The 14,622-nt window shown below is 38.9% G+C and overlaps 1 protein-coding gene across 1 annotated transcript in view; it reads right to left on the bottom strand.

Moving 5' to 3' along the window:
* Positions 1-13,099: 13,099 nt before the first annotated feature.
* XIRP2 (xin actin binding repeat containing 2) overlaps positions 13,100-14,622 on the bottom strand; it is a 159,127-nt gene continuing 157,604 nt past the window's right edge. The window contains exons 9-10 of the mRNA XM_073305732.2: positions 13,998-14,131; positions 13,100-13,188 (exon numbers count right to left, since the gene is read on the bottom strand). Of these exons, the coding sequence (XP_073161833.2) occupies positions 14,037-14,131 (95 nt within the window). The 3' untranslated portion in view covers positions 13,100-13,188; positions 13,998-14,036. The remainder of the gene's footprint in view (positions 13,189-13,997; positions 14,132-14,622) is intronic.

Genomic DNA, 14,622 nt, shown 5'->3' with positions numbered 1-14,622 from the left:
GACTGCACATTTAGAAGTCCCATAAAGTCCAGCACTGATTTAGCAATGCAGAAGTCCCTTAACAGCACATTAAATCAGACTCTTTAATCTATCTAATTAGTGCCTTTTCATCTTAGAAGAAAATGTAACCCCTGCTGTGGACCCTGGGATCCAAAAGCAGGAGTTCAACTATTTGACCTAAAAGAATACCTTCCACTAGCTGGCCTGGTAGTAATACTAGCAAAGATGCACCTGTAGACTGGCAGACTTCTGTTAGTACCATAAGTCTAAGTCCATGTCTACATCACATACCTTATAGCAGCACAGCTGTGTTGCTATAAGGTCTCCCGTTTAGCTGCTCTCCTGCTGGCAAAATAAAACCACCCCCAGTGAGCGGCGGTAGCTTTGTTGGTAGGAGAGCATCTCCCACCAACAGAGTGCTGTCCACACTGGCACTTTTTGTTGGTTAAACTTTTGTCATTCAGGGAAGTGTTTTTTCACACCCCTGACCGACAAAAGTTTTACCGACAAAAGTACAGTGTAGACATCCCTAAGCAACACAATTTAAATCCACTACAATTTTCTCTTCAATGCTGCTTTGCTATTAAGCACAGCCCAGCGGCAGCTCTTCACCAAGCCCAGAGTTGATGGTGTTCTGATAGCAATTTAGCAAGTCGTTGTCAGCTTCTTCATGGTCCAGCATATTTAAATCAGGCCCATGGAAGTCCTAGGGACTGGCTGATTTTGCTGAACCTTTGAAGTTGCCATTACAAGAAAGGAAGGAGGCTGTTTTTATTTCATTAGCAATATTTTTTCTTAAATAGCAGGACACTTCATGGTAACAGAAACTTGTTTTGAGTAAAATATGGATCTGACAATGTCTTAAATGAAAAGTTCTAGAATGGAATTCTTACAGAAGAGTTTAGATTTTTCTCTACTCCCTTGACTTTTGTATCTTAAAAGAGAGAATTGTCATATGAATCAGCCCAAACATAGAGCTTTCTTGTGGATTTTGGCCACAATTCTGTGCTGAAGACCATGCAGAGCAACAGCAGCACACAGAGCAGGGCAGATATTATCTCCCAGTTAATTATAATGTTGTGCTTTCAGGAGGCACAGCATGGGTCTTACCTGTGTCCAGCCAGCCTTGCTGGACAGCATGGAGAAAGAGGGTTATGGACTTGCCTCCTCTTTACCTTTCCTACCTCATTTGGTGTGGTTTTAATCCCTGGTGGTGATAGAAACGAGCAATCCCGGTAGCCAAGAAGGTACAATGAGTGCAACGGTGGCTGTCTCCAGGCTTTTTCCTCACTGATGCAGACCACTATGTTCTTTCCCAGCTCAGGGGGTAATTGAAAACCAGCAGCACTGAGAGGTGGAGCACAGTGGGAGAGCAAGATGAATGAAGAAGGTAGGCCAGTCATGACACTAGTATAGGCAAGTTCTGGTAAATACTAAAATCCTTCTTGTTAATCTCAGCAAAGCACACACCAACTGACATTTTGAGAACCCTCTAATTTTAACCAACAAAACTTACTTTGTAATGCAGAAACTTTGGGCCAGATCCTTTGCCCCACCTAAATTGCCTTTACATTGTTCCAGTGGTACAAGGGGACTTAAAGCTGCCTTATGACAGCAGCTGGGGAATCCTCCGCTAGTATAGGGTGGTGTAGCCAGCCTTACACCAGCTTCTCTGGATTCATGCATGTCACAGGTGCAAGGGTCATGACCAGAGAACTATATTCTCTGAAGATCATGGCTGGAGGAGCAGATCTCCGGGGCCATTGGCAGCTGGCACAAATTAGAACAGCTCTGAGGCTCTATCTTGCACCAGGGGCCAGTTTGGTTCCCAGCAGCCGCCAGGACCAAGGAGTCAGAAAAGTGGTGGCTGAGCAATGATCTGGCACAAATTCATATGCAAATCAAAACAGGAGCTGACATAGAATCTGTGCCAAAATGAGGCACACTGACAGAGTAAGTGGGGCAGCCCATTAAAGCTGTTTTTGGGGGATGGGGATTAATTTTGACCACGCCCCAAAATAAATTTAAAGTAGAAGCTCTATTTTATGAACTATTTAGTGAATGAGGCGTTCATAATATTGGGGGTTTGTTGGGGACTGGGCAAAGCCTGAAGCAGCTTTCACCATCCTGATCCTTCTTCCCATTAATCACCCCTATTTCTTCTCCAATCCAGTTGCACAGCCTATTCCCTTTCTCCTCCTAACCGCTAGTCTGTCTTCCCTCAGCTTCTATGCCTCCGTCCTGCCCATGAATCACAGTCACAGCCTTCTGCTCCACAGCCCCCTTCACCACCAACAATGAATCATTCATTAGTGCAAGTGGCGGTGCTAGGAATACTTAATCCTGCCTCAGTGCAGGGGGATGGACTAGATGATCTCTCAAGGTCCCTGTTTGCTGGCTGTGTGAGTGTCATCTTCTGCGGTGCAATCCAGACCAGTGAGGGGCTGTCACCCTTTCCCTGCAACCTTGACTGCCTCGCAATGCTGCTGTAACTCCCAGCCTGGTCCACTCACAAACAGCCAAATAATATGCTGTTCACACCTTGAGTGTCTGTGTATAGCTACAGCCCTGGCCCAGTAACTCTGACCCCAGCAGCCAGTCAGCAGCATACCAGCCACACTCTGGCTTCCAGCTGCCTTGGTTACTACCTGCAAGGTGACCCCACACCCTCCCACTCCCAATTTTACTCCCAATACACATGTTCTGCACTCTCCAGCCCTCTCTGGGCAGTTCAGATGATATAGATCCATTACCCCTGTAAGGGCTTGACATCCAATGGCGTGCTAAATGGAGTTACCAAACAGATCAGTTTAAAAACAACACTGGATTCGTTATGATTAAAAATATAAAACAAGTTTATTTAATTACAAAGAGAGATGTTAAGTGAGTAGAAGTATAAGGCATTAAAGACAAATAAAGATAAAATGCTTTCTAGCAGCGAAATTTAACAAACTAGATTTGGTTCATGGTAAAATTCTTACTGCATGTTCCCAGCAAAAGGGCTGACCAAATTCTCAGGTCAGAACCCCTCCTGAACTCCAAAGGCTGGTTCCTTTGTCTTTTTAGGTGAAAGGGGAAGAGAGAAAGAGAGAGAGAGAATACCTGGAGTGTTTTTACCCCTCACTTTTATAGTCTGGTCATCCTTTGAAATGCATTTTTCTGAGGATTACCCCTAGATAGAGTTCCTTCCCCCTGTGAAGATGGAGACATGAAGTCTTCTAGTGAAAGAGGTTCCATGTTTGCCAAAAATGCAGATCTACCGTTCCTGCCCCCGCTTCATTGCCAAAGAATGGTTGCCAAAGGTGATTGCCAATCAACTTTGATGACACCTGGCTAGAGTATTAGCTTGTTTTTAGTCTTTGAGGAACAGGTTTACCCCCTTCCCAGACTTGTCTGGTAAACACATTTAAGTCATAATTTCATCTTATGTTCATAACCTCACACATCATGTTGCTCCATCCATTTCACCATGATATTATTGACAAGCGAGTTGTTAGTTTTCAGCTGATATCTCCCAAGGTATATTTTGTACAAAGACTATTATAGTAGTCTATAGGGTGTGAATACGGGGTGCTACAGCATTGCCAACCCGAAATATTCAAAAATCATGAGTCAGACCTCCCCCCAAAAATGTTAGGTTGTTTTAATTTATCTTCTGGTTTTTTAGTCTGTAGGGGTCACATTTTCAAGTTTTTCTCTGCAACCATGACTCCAAGAACTGGAGCTTTAAAGAAAACAACCGTTATCATGACACGTGTAAAATTAGAAGAGCTGGAGCAATAGTGGGAGCATTTCAGAAAGTACTCGGTGGTAGTAAATTCCCACTCACTGCTAGCAATAACTTGACTCTAACTCCTGTCCTGCTCCTTCTTGTTTTCCGTTTAAGCGGTTGGTAAAGGAGAGTACAGGTGGTTCACTTGCAACAGCTCCCACCATCCCACAGCAAGTGTTGGAACACGCAAGTTGGCTGAAAATTTGAACTAGCAGAGACAACCAGCATTTTGGGGTAGGTTACTAAACAATTTCCTCCCCCTTTCTCCCCTAATGTAACCAAGATTCTGCCCAAGTAATCATACAGGGTTGTTTTAAGGAGTTTGAGGAAGGTTGTGAGACTTTGGGAGATATGCAAGCTTAATGGACTTATCTGACATACCAAAGCAGAACGTGTGTATTTGTGGGAGTAACTTTGATCCTCTCTCCCATCATTCTTTTGCTGCAGAATTGGAGCCTAGCTTCTTGTTCCTTTTAGTCTTAGCAATTGGGCTTGGTTTATATTGGTTTACAATTGCCAGAATACCTTTCATAAATTTATAAGCTTACATAAGCCATGCCCAGCTCATCGGTGTTTACCAGTATCTTGCTGTAAACCTATCTTTCGTTATTTGAGTACTGTTTTTACTGTGTTATAACAATTCCCTGAAAAATTAGAACAAACCTTCCTTGTGCTCTGATTCTGCAAAACACTGAAACACATGCTTAATTTTAAGCACCTGCTTATGTTCAGTTTACTGCTGTAGAATTACTCACATGCTTAAATTTACACATGTGTATGTACTTTGCTGAACAGGCATGGGATTTCACATATGCTTAAAGTTAAGCACATGGATAAGTGCTTTGCTGAATCAGGACATCAACTGTTCCTGTTCCGTAAAAAACAAAACAAATTAGACCCTTCCAAACAGCTTAGAGAAATCTTAACTATCATCTTCTACAGAGAGTGCCATAAAATAAACAAATTACATTTTAAAATTACTATAATTACAATACAGTAGAATTTCACCTAAATAGACTGTACCAACCTCTTGCCCTTTTCTTCAGTCATAGCCAAAAATACTCTGATTAGATAGCAATTCAGTCAATCCAGCTGCAGAGGAAAAACATTCTTTCTTCCATCTCTTCTGAACTTTCATTTGTTGCTGCACTCACACCAGCCCCAACCACAAGAAATGGTTCTCTGCCTACCATCCCATGAAATTGGAAACAAACCCTACAACACAATGTAACCCATCTGCTTCTCAAATTAATTCAACTAGGTCCAAACCTAGCATGTTTACAAATTAAAGTATTTTAAAGGGTGTTGCCATATTTGACTCAATTCACTGAAACTATTTTATTTATATATAAACTCCTGGTATTTCACCGCTGAAGTGCTGGTATTCCAGAGAATGCTGCCACCTTACACACAAAGGTCTAGCAAAAATCAGTCATAGAAGTACTATGGTCATTTCTCTTTAGCCTGATGTTCAAAACATTCATAGTCTATACTTTATGAATGGTAATGCTCTGCTCCTCTTACTCCCTCCTTTTTTTGGATGTTAAGAACTGTTACTCTCTTGCTAGTTTCACTTTGTTCTGGATAAGTTTTTCTTTATTTTGTTCACTTTTATTCATTGAAATTGGTGAGGTTTTAGAAAAATGACCCATGTTTCTGGATTCTTGTATGAATGAAGTTGCTCTATTGTCTCATTCTGCAATAGTTTAGAATATTGGAATTGCTATGGGAAAATACAAATAAACCCTATGAGATTTGTAGTGAATGCTTTAGAATTGGCCTGGTTTATACTTCTGTTGTCAGAATATTCATCAGTCACTTTGATGATTGTTCATAACACTCCCTTTATTTAAATGAGGCGGAGAATGAATGTTTACAACAAAGGTCATTCAGAGCTACTGTGTAAAGCTATGTATGCACAGGCACAGAGATTGGTACAGATGAATCAGAATAAGAGCAAAGTGTGAGTGATCTGTGATCAGAAGCTCTCAGATTTTTTTACAGCCTTACTCAGTTTTCTTGTGATTTGTACATTTTGAACAATAATGTATATCTTTAAGAAAACATATTTCTAAACACCATATTTAAAATGACCTCTGTTGCTCAACATACTTATATTTTATAATATTCTTTTTTGTGTCAAAACATAGGAAATAGGAGAAACATTTTCAACTGGGAAAAAATGTAGTCTGATTTCAAACCAGCCAAGACTAGACATTCTCCAACTGTTAGACATGAAATACCCTCCTCCAGCTGTCTCAGTGAGATAGACACCTCTAACCATTTGCTATTCTTTAAGAGCCTGATCCACAGGCTGTTGAAGTCAATGAGAGACTTTCCATTGATTTCTATGAGTTTTGAATCAGTCCTTAACCCTGGATCGATCTTCCACTACTCCTAGGAGATATAAGGCTCATGCTCCATGCCAGATAGTTCTTTGTATGGAATCAGTTTTGCTTTCATGCCAGGAAAATCCCATTCCAGGTACTGCTGTTGGTCAGAGAATCCCTCTCCTTTTTACATTCCTGAAGTGGAGAATGAAATCTGGTAGCTGTTGGAGACAGAGTAGGAGGTCTGGCCAGGAGAGTGGGTGTCTCCACACAGAAAGTGTTTCGGAACCAAGCTCAGCGTCTCAGCAGCCACAGAATCTCTCCTCCACCGAGCAGAGTGCTCCCGATTGGCTCCTCCTTAACTCAGGAAATTAGCCAGTCCTGAAACTGTAAAACATCTCAGGAGTGGCCAGCCTCTGAAGAGTTAATGGCAATTTGGGAGAAGACATCTAAGCTCATATTAATTTTCCCTGGTTCTCCCAAGGTCAAACGTATGAGTTTTATGGGTGATTGTTATTTCAAAACACTCAAAGCCAGCTCCTCAGCTGGTATAAATCAGTGTTGCTCCACTAAAGTTAATGGAGTTACGATGCTTTTTACCAGCTGAGGACCTTGTCTTCAGTAAACATTTAATTTAAAGAAAATGTGTAATGCACATGACCACATCTTGCAGCCCCATCTCACCTTTCTGTAGCTCCTATGTGCAGGACAGGAGAGCTCCCACATGCGAATTCATTCACGTGGTTTCGGCATGTATCCCAACAAACAGACACTTATTCACTGAGTTTCAGCCTCATTTGTCTCTGATTACTCCTGCTTTGAGCTCTTGGACAAAGTCTCAGAGAGCTCTTAGTGCCAGCTTCATTTCCTCCCATCACTTACATTCTTTTGCAATTATTGGCTATCTACCACTATTACCTCTCTCCTTTCTGAAGCATGTTTGCTAGGGCCACCCATATGATTTGCTTAAGGATGGCACGATGCTAGAAGTAGAAATCTGGTCTGGCTTTGGCCCTGGTAGTATGTGATTTACTCTTTCTCACTTTATTTCTCTTACAACAGGAAGGAAATATCCCTGTGGTCCATATCTTCTCTCTAACCTTGTTATGTTCTTTGAGTCCTCTCTTCCTGTAAGTTAATTTCCTAGTTAGAGGAAAGACTTATTTTTCTTTTGAACTTTTGTTGTTGTTACTTCATAAGATAATTTTCTGACAGAAGTATTAACTTTTCCGTGAAAGTAAACTGGTTGCACAGGTATATGTTGACATAAGTTACATCTGCCACTCTTATATCCTGAAGTTCCCCAGAGAGTAGTTATCAGTGGTTCACAGTCATGTTGGAAGGGCATAATGAGTGGGGTCCCGCAGGGATCGGTTCTGGGTCCGGTTCTGTTCAATATCTTCATCAGTGGTTTAGATAATGGCATAGAGAGTACACTTATAAAGTTTGCTGATGATACCAAGGTGGGAGGGGTTGCAAGTGTTTTGGAGGATAGGATTAAAATTCAAAATTATCTGGACAAACTGGAGAAATGGTCTGAAGTAAATAGGATGAAATTCAATAAGGACAAATGCAAAGTACTCCACTTAGGAAGGAACAATCAGTTGCACACATACAAAATGGGAAATGATTGCCTAGGAAGGAGTACTGCGGAAAGAGATCTGGGGATCATAGTGGATCACAAGCTAAATATGAGTCAACAGGGTAACGCTGTCACAAAAAAAGCAAACAGCAATCTGGGATATATTAGCAGAAGTATTGTAAACAAGACATGAGAAATAATTCTTCCGCTCTACTCTGTGCTGATTAGGCCTCAACTGGAGTATTGTGTCCAGTTCTGGGAGCCACATTTCTGGAAAGATGTGGACAAATTGGAGAAAGTCCAGAGAAGTGCAACAAAAATGATTAAAGGTCTAGAAAACATGACCTATGAAGGAAGATTGAAATAATTGGGTTTGTTTATTCTGGAGAAGAGAAGACTGAGAGGGGCATATCAGTCTTCAAGTACATAAAAGGTTGTTACGAGGAGGAGGGAGAAAAATTGTTTTTCTTAAACTCTGAGGATAGGACAAGAAGCAATGGACTTAAATTGTAGCAAGGGAAGTCTAGGTTGGACATTAGGAAAAACTTCCTAACTGTCAGAGTGGTTAAGCACTGGATAAATTGCCTAGGGAGGTCATGGAATCTCCATCATTGGGATTTTTAAGAGCAGGTTGACAAATACCTGTCAGGAATGGTATAGACAATACTTAGTCCTGCCTTGAGTGCAGGGGACTGGACTAGATGACCTCTCAAGGTCCCTTCTAGTTCTATGATTCTAAGTAATTGATCAGGACATGCAGGAGAACAAAACACAGGCACAAGGATGAATTTTAAAGCAGAAGGCTGAAATGTTATTAACTTTTTTTAACTTTAATCTCTCCCCAACTCACCCCAAAACATGTATTTGGGTACAGTGCACTGTTAAACAGCTTCATGCCAAATAACCAATATTCAGGGTTGTCCTCTTCAGACTAATTAGGATTCCACTCAGCTCTGAATATACTAATTTTCCCACTGTAAAGTTTAATGTGGGTATTAATGAAAGGAACCTTAATTTATGAACACTAAAGGTCTCCCCTTCTTGCTCCGTGGTCCCCAGGACATTTCCTGGGTCTCTCAGTCATGTTTACCTCTGGGAGCCATCCTCTGAGAGCCCCTCACCTACACAGGACACCAGCTGCAAGTGGTGACTAAATTATGAACTCCACTTCTAAACTTACAACTTTTAAACACTGTTCTTATGCCTTATTAACCTTAAACCAGGCCTATGGGATGCTGCAAGAGAGGTGGAAAAACCCAACAAACACCTCATTTCTGTGGGGGGGAAATTCTTTCCTGATCCTAAAAACTAGTGAGCACACAGACCCATAGCATCATAGTGCAAACTATACCGCCATTATAGGGCAGGGAGGGCAGAGCAGCAAATGCAACAGAATGGCTGCTACTTACTCTGAGGGCGTCACATACTGCAAGGCTCAAGGGGAAAAGCACAAGAGAATAAACTCTCCCTTGTCCACCAGAGACCAGGCAATAGCAGAAGGGAGAGGTAGAATCTCTCTTCTCTTCTCTTGCTCCACTTCTCACCTAGGCACAATCTCGATGTGCATTCTGGATAGGGGAAGAGTAGGGAACAAAACAACTGAACTTGACCCTCTAATTCCACCCTTCCTCTCAGAACTCCAGGGGTTGTCTTTCCCCTGTTGGTCTGATCAAACATTTCCTACCTCACTGAGACAGGGGACCTTTCAGGAAAGTGTATTTAACTTGTTTGTACAAAAAAATTAGTTTTGCGGAAGACAAATTTACAAATATTCTATTTTTTATAGTTTACCATAATCACAACAGAATTTCAAAATATTCTACTAAAGGCATTTGAAAATTTGACATGGCTAAATCCTGAGTTCCTTATTCAGTTTTTTCTCAGGCAAACTTTAATGAAATTGATTCTACAAGAGTTTGCCTGAGTAGAAACTGAGTTAGAAACTCAGGAGACGGCCCACAAGTAGTAAAAGTGTATTAAGAAGATTTTGGGAATAGGAGGAATAAACAAACTGCATGGCTTATATAGTCCCTCCCATGGAAAAACATCTGGAAGATGAAAATTTACTTGGAAAGAGCTGTGAAAAGACACCACATCATCCTGTCAATTATGTGCACCAAGCTGCACGTTGAAGAGGCAGTAGATATGACCTAAAATCCTTGGAGGCTGAGACTCTGTAATGTCCGAAGCCATCTTCTAAATCACAGGGTGTCCGCGGCAGTTCCATGATTCCCACCTCCGCAGGAAATCCAGGCTCCATTGAAGTCAATGGGAGTTTTTCCATTGACTTGAATGGAACCAGGATTTCGCCTCAGATGTACAGCTTGCTCCCTTACTGTGTTGCCTATACTTCCCTATCAGTGGTTTGGTCCTTCAGCATGGTCCACAGGCTACTTCCATCCATCAAAGTTCTTATAAGGACACCTATCACCATAGTATCTGCCTTTCGTGCAGCAATCTAATTACACTTGAAAAGGATTTCTTACATTTCATGAGCATGGTCTGTGGTAGTTGAAAGACGTATATAGTATACAACTTTGGATGGGAGAGTCCTCCAACCTACACACAATCACAGCCCCACATTTGGGCAATGTGCTGTACTCCTGGAGATATCCTGTGCTGCTGCTTAAACATTTGTAATTATTGCAGGAAACTGGCTACCTGTTCTACTTGTAAATTACTCCAAGTGATCCCCTCTGTTGCATAGCAGAGGAGAATGTGTGGATCAGTGCTTGCAGAAATGGATAGTTTTGAACACTGTATTTTGGTTTCCCTACACAGAGATTTTTCCACATTCACTGTGACAAATATCCTCCTAAACTAAAATGATTACAGTCTGAATATTTCACAATTGTTTTAAAAAAAGTAGATGTAAAAAATATTCAAAAGAGAGATTTTATAAAGTGCTTTTTTATTATGCATTTGTCAACAGTTAAATGATGTGTTGCTATTTCATGCAAGCTAGAATAATGTTAAGATAGCAAAAACATACTATGCCATAAAAGTGTTAAGGATAAAAAGCGCTAAATCTGAATAAGATTGTACAGTTTTAAATCTAAAACTGAGAAGCTGGTTTATCTAAAATTATTTTTGAAAAAATTAGTAAAATAACCTCTGTTTTACTCCTGTTTTCCTGCATCTTGAATATTGTCCCAATTCTACATGTGATGTTCTTCTTCATGCCATTTCCTCTACATTTTTACACACCTTATTTTTTGCTGTCATGCAACATAATGCACAGTAAACATCTCAGTGCTCCAAAGGGACACGATAATTTCAGAGAGACAGCAAAACTATATAATATCCATTATTATTTGCCCATTGGTTGTAGCCCCTGTTTCATTATTATTCCATTTCAAACCAAGTACTTCATGTTGTTGCTAGAAAAATACTTTTCTAATAAAAGCTAACAAGAAAAATTTACATAATTTATCATGGAGAAACAGCTTATTTACTTATAGAAATAACAATGCATGAAAAAAAATTGTAGAAATATTTTTCCTTATTCTTCTGCACACCAGGTGCATTACTTCTTAGTTCATTACAAATGATAAAGAACAGTGTTGGAATTAATGCATGGATCAGCAGGAAAGTCATATTTTAAAATATTGCCTGTAGCATAAAGAATTGTAGAAATACAAATCATTTGCATCCTGAACTGAAAAAAAACCTCATCATATTTTTGCCTCTCCATTGACTGAAAGATAATTTAAGCAAAAATAAAATATGAATAATTGGTGATATATAATACAAATAAACATTCATATATAATCTCTGTATATTAAGTTCCTTAAGAAGTGCTATAGAATAACTGGATTACAGAAATGCCTAACCCACTAATTGTAGACATAAATAATATTTTACCACATACTTTGTGAGTGACAATTTTAGATGATCATTTGTTTTATTCATAATCATCATAACATCTATTTCTTTTGATTTGCTCTTCTACAGTGAGATAATCAGACTTGACTTTATCTCCTTGAGATGATGGAACAGCTATATATCTTGAGCTCAGTAAATCTGAACTTGTGCTTGTGCCATTTGCTGACACTTCTGTTATTTCACCTTCTTGACAGATATTGATATCATGTAGTTCCATATCAGAATTCCCATGTTCTTTTGAATATGGACTGGAAGCATTTTTAGTTATGTCTACAGAATGTAACAGACCAATGTCTAAAAACATGTCACCTTTTTCAGGAAAGCAAGGTGTTTTCTCATTATCACATAAAGTAGTATGTAAGCTATTGTCATTTTTTGATTCTTCCCCAACGCTTAGCAACTTGGTATCAAAAGGGAATGTTGTATTAGTGGTTTCCTTTAAAACTAATACGTTGCTGGTACCAGATTTTTGACCAGTGGCATCTGTATTAATTTGAACAAGACTATATGAGGTAACTTTATCTTTGGAGTTTTGTTTCTCAAGTGCAATATTTACAAAATCTCTAGAAGAGCTTTCTTGAAATTCAGGTATACCAAGTAGTTCTGCATTTCCTGGTTGATTTTCTAGCTTTTTAAAAGCATATTCAAACATGCTGCGATTTGCATGGCTTAATTTTGTTACTGGATTAGGTATAACTGAGAGAGAGGTTTCCTGTCTACAGATGTTCAAGTGTGAAAAAGTTGTATAATTATTATTATTACTCATATTAAACTCTTTATAATTATCTAGTACTGTCTCCTTATCAATATTAGTAACCTGTAAAACTTCTACCCCACAAGATTCATTATTTTTTTCATCTTGCTTCTTCTCAGCACTCTGCATAACCACATTACGTTCATTAACATCCATTCCACTTTCCTCTCTATTCTCTGATCCTTCTGTTTCATTCATCTTATCTTCCACATTCTCATTTTTTTCATCTATTTCCTTACTGCCTACTTCAGTTATCTTTGCTTCATTGAAATTTATAACTTCTTCCTTCTCAGACATAGAACTAAAAGATGACTGTTGATTTTGTTGCGAGTCAACAATGTCATCCTTCTTTTGTTCTACTTTCTCTCTGAGATCACTATGGGTATTTTCTAGCTGAGTTTCATTTTTATTGCCTAGAGGTATATTCGTGTATGTTCTGGAGGCTTCTTGTGCAAAACCTTCTGGGGGCCACTTTGGCTTATTCATTTTAACCTCTTCTTCAACAGAAAATGTTTTTTGGGGTATCACATGATCTGTAGAAGGAGGCCATATAATTTTTAATTTGCCTCTTTCTGTAGATCTTTTCAAATTGTCATCCAGAGTTTCAGAATGCACATATTGAATATCTGAATACAAGTCTGGTTCAATTTCTGTATTAAGCTTAGATTTGATAGTTGTCTCATTATTTGGATTTACCTCTTCAGCATGAACATTGCCAACTGAGCTTGTTTGGTCTTTGGAACTCCATAATTCTTTGTGTTGCTTGTGTCCAAAACCTTCATCATAATTTCCTTTAGACTTGAAAAGTTGCTTAAAATGGGGTTTACAGTATGCTTGTCCATGGAGAGATGCGTAATTTCCCAAGCTGTCAAATGGAAGAAAAGTTGTTTGATAGCATCTACAGATCTACCAAGAATAAATACACCAAGAATACTCTATTTTAGTTGACCTGATAAGTACTCAAAAATTACAGTATCTATAGATATCTTTATGTATATTTTAGCAAAGAAAAAATAACATTTATTTTTAATTTTAATATATGGTTCTCACCAAAAAAAGGATCTTTAGTATCTGAAACTTTATGTATTGTAAATTCCTATAAAAGATAGAATTTTTGGTAGCAAGAACCTCACTTTTATATCATAAAAATAATAATTAAAATATATAGATGATTATTTCCTACAGCTGTAGAAACACTTTACAGTAAATGGACTAAACTTAATGAAAGTATAGGCTACTAAGGGGAATGATCTCTAGCACTTTATGTTTATGCTTTTTAAAAGTTCCTGACAGTTGCTAGTGTATATGACAACCACTGAAGTCCTCTTTATTTTCCTACAGAACAGGTGGAAAACATGCAGTACCATCCAAGCTTCTCTTCACTTCTCTATTAGTACACCTCAGCCCTTTTCTGGGATGATAGGATTTATTCGTGTGCATGTTTACTTAGGCCTGGATCCTGCTCCCAGTGAGGTAAAGGGAAAAATTCCTATTGACATTAGAAGTACAGGATCAGATCTATAATCCTTGCCTGGAAGAGCTTCCAGCTCTCTTGACTTTTGATCCAAAGCTCTATCTGCTGGTTAGCATTGATAGGAACAGGGTGGCCAGTTACAGCAGTACTTGGACCTCAAAAGCAGATTTTCTGTGAATGAATTGGTAGTTCCTCCTTACCTTAACTTACTGCCGCAGTGGTGACATCGGAAACATGATTTATGAAAGATTTGCTTGTTGACAACTAGACATTCCATTGGATAAACTTTCTTTTGACAAAGTATGCATGTTTCCTTTTCCTGAAGTTGCAGTTTCTAGAAATAATATTTTATAAAGGTCATATATTGGTCCTCAGCCATTTGTTAGAATGTATTTCTAAAAGATGTCACTTTATCAGTCCATGCACAAAATGAATGGTTTATATGGAAAGCTGCAAAGCTGATTGATTTTTGTCAGTTCATCCATGAATTGATAAGTAATCTACAGATTTTAGGGATAAACTATAATTCAACTAATTGTAATACTTTGAAAGCAAAATCCTGTTTACTTTTTCTGGTGAGTAGTTTCATGAATTTGAACAGGACTTCACTTCAGGAAGCCAAGCAGAATTTGGCCCTTTGTATGTAATAAATATTTTTTTCTTAAAGTGAGAAGGTATCATAAAAAGGAATGTTAAGTTGGACTGAGTATGTTTATATAGAACGCACCTCTTTGAATCTGCAATGTCATTTAGAGATATATACGCAGAGGGTGAATGTTTGAAACTGTGATTAGAAAGCTTTGCTTAATTATGCCAGAAGCACAT

Source organism: Lepidochelys kempii, chromosome 11 (assembly GCF_965140285.1).
Source record: "Lepidochelys kempii isolate rLepKem1 chromosome 11, rLepKem1.hap1, whole genome shotgun sequence".
Lineage (NCBI taxonomy): Eukaryota > Metazoa > Chordata > Testudines > Cheloniidae > Lepidochelys > Lepidochelys kempii.
Note: the sequence above shows the minus strand (reverse complement) of the source record. Positions and strands in the feature narration are given on the sequence as shown.